The sequence below is a fragment of the Frankliniella occidentalis genome, unplaced genomic scaffold (genome assembly GCF_000697945.3).
Source record: "Frankliniella occidentalis isolate FOCC.00 unplaced genomic scaffold, Focc_3.1 Scaffold44, whole genome shotgun sequence".
Lineage (NCBI taxonomy): Eukaryota > Metazoa > Arthropoda > Insecta > Thysanoptera > Thripidae > Frankliniella > Frankliniella occidentalis.
In genome coordinates, this window is record NW_026267174.1 from 932,794 (window position 1) to 936,889 (window position 4,096).

At 58.2% G+C, this 4,096-nt stretch overlaps 2 protein-coding genes across 5 annotated transcripts in view; one reads left to right on the forward strand and one right to left on the reverse strand.

Annotated features, from left to right (window-relative positions):
- The window catches only part of LOC113212354 (DNA repair protein XRCC3), a 12,711-nt gene that overhangs the window by 7,490 nt on the left and 1,125 nt on the right, over positions 1 to 4,096 (reverse strand). The window lies entirely within an intron of this gene.
- Positions 2,555 to 4,096, forward strand: part of LOC113212238 (zinc finger protein 335-like) — a 16,149-nt gene continuing 14,607 nt past the window's right edge. The window contains exon 1 of one of the 2 annotated variants that reach the window (XM_052266906.1): positions 2,555 to 2,704. In XM_052266906.1, coding sequence (XP_052122866.1) covers positions 2,693 to 2,704 — 12 coding nt within the window. In that variant the 5' untranslated portion in view covers positions 2,555 to 2,692. Of the gene's footprint in view, positions 2,734 to 4,096 lie in introns of both variants that reach the window. The other variant, XM_052266907.1, reaches the window with a different exon arrangement.

Consider the following 4,096-nt stretch of genomic DNA (forward strand, 5'->3'; position numbering starts at 1 on the left):
CGCCCCGCCCCGCACGTCCTCTCCGTGAGCGTACATGATGTGGCTGTGGCGCCGGGCGACAGGGGAGAGTGAGCGCGTTGCCCCGCGGTGCAGACCCCCCCCCTTCCCCTCCGACCGGGCTGAGGTGGAGTGATGATGCATCACTCTGCCAACATTGAGCCTTTCACAATTATTATTTGGATGGCTGCATCGGGTCCGACTGTGCGCCTGGCGCCGCCACCGCGCTCACCCTCTCCGTCATGCTTTGCTAATTAAGTTAAGGTGGGGCTCTGCAAATTTGGTGGGCGCGGTTGTGTCTTTGTGACTGGCGGCTAAATACCGGCCGGGCGATAAGGACGAGGAGGAGCTCGCGCCGCGACAAGTTTGTGATGATAGCGCTCGCGATCGACTGTGATGATGTGATGTTTGTGTGTATCCATCCACGAACCTCGACAAAGCGCCAGCGCAACTGGGCTGCGTCTGGGGTTGAGGGGGGGGGGGATACAAATAATGTGGGGTCCCAAAAGGATAAAGTCCTCCATCGGAATTCACATAAACCCCACGATATTTTGCACCTGGGTAAAAATATCATGGGGTTCCTTTCCTATACCTGTTCCTATACAACTCTAATGGTCATCCGGCGGGGAGGCACGTATTGTCTGAACGGCCCCTGCTGTACCGCCGAGCTCGCACGCTCGCTGCCTACCGCTGTGCAAATAGTGTTCCGCCTGGTTCCGCAGTTGTTCGGGGTGGCGGAGACGCCTGTCTCGCGGCGGCCCAGGCGGAACAGGCGGCCCAGCAATAGCGGGGAGGGGGGGGGAGGCGAGGAGCTGCCGAGAGCAAAAAGGGTAGGTCGCGACGAGTCCCCCGGGGCACTTGTGCGCCGGCGGGAGGCACTCCGCGGGCCTTGCCGAAGGGTGCTCGGGTTCAAAACGGAGGCCACCGGCAAGGTACTACATCATAGCCGCGGGGGTCGTGTCGGGTACCCGTCAGGTACCACACCACAGTAGCACCAGTCAGGATCAAGACCAGAGGGGCTATGGTGCAAGGGGCGTGGCGAGCCCTTGCACGGAGCGGTCAAGCTCTCCCCCCCCCCCCCCAGCACCCTCCGTCTTCCGCACAGCGCCGCGCCTCACGGCCGCCGACGGGGCGAGGACGATAACGTGGATGATGTGTGTATACGGGCCGCGGTGGCGAGCGCGGGTTGTGATTCCAAGAAGCGCGAAGTGGACCGGACGGACCTCCCCCCTCAACTTTCCTGGCCGCCAGGAAAGTGGAGGGGCGCCTGCACTTGCCGCCAGGAAAATGGAGGGGCGCTTCACTTGCCGCCAGGAAAGTGGAGGGGCGCTTCACTTGCCGCCAGGAAAGTAGAGGGGCGCTTCACTTGCCGCCAGGAAAATGGAGGGGGCGGGGCGCGAGGGAAGTGCTCAAGGCCTCCTCCAAGAGAACGACGACGCACGATTGGTCAACCGCGCGAAGACGACTGGGCAGGGGCGGGACAGGAAGTCGAGGTGGAGCAGTGCGGGGGGGGGGGGGGGGCGAATGTACCCGCGGGGACTGCCTTGCTGGCTGCGCCCCAGACCACGGGACGCGAGGTGGTCTACCGAAAGGATAAGCCTCGCCTGCAAACGCAAACGCACAATCTCCGTTCGTGGAGTAAGACCCAGAAGCAACGAAGAGGGGGGGGGGGGCGTCAGGTTTCCCTCTGGTAGAGACAGTCTTAGGGACTGTCCAAAAACCCCAGACTCCCACTTATGGTCAGCAGACAGAAGCTTTATTGGCACGCCCATGCCCCCTTCTCTCTTTTACTGACGCAAATGCTGATTACGAAATTTTCACTTACACTGAACATCGCAGGTATTGACATCACAATATGTAGAAGGGGCAAGTGGCCGAGGACGACGGCGAGCGGGTTGGTTTTGGCCTCCTTATCAGCGGACTTGGCGGTGCACGCAGCAGTGCACGTCAGCGTCGCGAGCCCCGCCAGTTTATTTATAATACTCCTCCGGTTTCAGTGCGTGTTTCACGTGATAAGACACCTTTTTTATTTTTTCTGATCGGCGACACCTGCGCGGCCAAAAACCGCGGACGTCAGTTCTGGTGCAAATTTATTTTGGCACTTGCGCTCTTCAATTCGGGCAGTTTGTTGTGCTGTAAATGGTGTTTCTGCGTCAACGCAGCCGGCTAGGGGGGGGGGGTGTGCTCCTGCAACCAAGACCACCCATGTCTAAAATTGGCAGCTGCTCCAGACCCTCCCAGTTTTCAAAATAATCGCCTGAAAAAGTCACATTTTAGGGACGGTGTCTTTACATTGCCCACGGCGTGAATCCGCGTGAATCATCATTTGTAAAGTCCGCGTTTAGGAACAGTTCGTGCCACGGCGCGGCCAGAAAAAACTTGGCGCTGCAGTCGTCTGCTGTCGTGGCTCGGCGGGGTTCGACGCCAGCGAGTCGAAGCTAAAGCCAGGCGAGGGGACCCCCCATGTCCCGAGCGGAGCTCCCCATTGGTCGCGCTCAAGGCCACTGATGTCACAGCGCTGTGGTGGGGGCAGTTGGTGGGGGGCGGGCTGGCCGGCCGGCGTGCCTGGGGCGGGCTCCTTCCTCGCGGCAGCAAACCAAACGCACTTGCGCCCGTTGAGCCGGCCGGTGCAGATCAGGAGACTTTAGAGACGTCGGTACTTGAGCTAGTGTTCCGTCGCGAGCAGAACAGCGCCATGGAGACGGAGGTTGGTGTCGCAGTGATTGTGCTACAAAGGTTGGAGTGATGCGTGTGGGCGCGCGTGTGTGTCCATGTTTTCACAAACATCCGTGCGAGAGAAAATGTTCGCCCTGGGCATTGCAATATTGGGGGTGTGTTGATGTTGCGGTGTGTTGCTTGTTGCGTCAGCAAGTTCTCAAGCTCGAAAGGCAATAGTCGAAACGGTTAACGGTTCGTCCTGCGGAATCTTTAATGTCGAAGTGGTGGTGTGCATTCTGCATAGTGCGTTCTGCCACAGTGGTGGCTCGCAGTGTCGCGGGCGGGGGTGACTCGCGGTGTGGCGGAGGGAACTGATCGCGGTGTCGCAAAGATCACTCGCGATGTGCTGGGTTGACTCGCGGTGTGTCGTGGCTGATTCGCGGCGTGTCTTTGATGGGTGACTTACGGTGTGGTGGGGGTGGCTCTCGTTGTCGCTGGATCACTCGCGGAGTGTCGAGGGGTTGACTCGCGGTGGTGTGGTAGGGGTGGGGTGACTCGCGGTGTTGTAGGTTTATTGACTCCGGGTGACTCGCGGTGTAGGGGGAGTGTGACTCGCGGTGTGTCGGGGGTGACTTGTGGTGTATCGGGGTGACTCGCGGTGGCCCCATTCCCCATTCTTATAGACAATAACATTGTCGGAGCGGTCGTGCGTTACAGAGCGGGTCCCCAGCAGGAGGCGCAGGGCGCAGGGTATGCAGTCCCGGTTGGAGCCGTGCGGACGGGTTGCATAGTACAGTAGGCGCGGTTTAAGGTCCGGCTGACAGAGGGAGCTGTCGGTTGCCTACGAACAGGGGGTTTGTAGTGCAAATTGTCCACCTTTCAGGCAACTCGCTAGAGACGACCGCGCCTGTAGTACAGCAATGAGTGGAAGTTTATCAGCCTCGTGGAACAAAGTTAAACGTAACTTCAGTTGTACTGGGTGTATGTATCTTTGAATCGCTTTGAATGTGCTCCAGTGTCGCGGGATTCCAAACTCGCTAGGGCTGCAATGGGCTTCAGGAGGCATATGGCGTCTTACGGACAAAGGGTGTACGCAAACCTCATGCAACACTCGAGCGCATTTAAAGATGCACCCGTTCCGGGTACTTCGAGACTACTCAGACTGTACTCCGCGCGCCAAATTTCCCATCACATCTTCCAGTATGGAACACGGTGTTTGTGCAGGTCATGTTTGTCAATTGAACACTTTGCATCATTGTAGTACGGCTTTCTTTAGAACCCCTACAAAGGTGCGACTTTCGCACCTTTGTTTTTGCAGTGCAGCTCTTTAAAAGAGCATATCATGCGCGACATTCCGGTGAAATGTGTGGTGATAGTGAAACAATAATCGAAGATAGATTTTTGCATTGAACCGATTCTGATCAAGGGCGTAGGGCGGGGG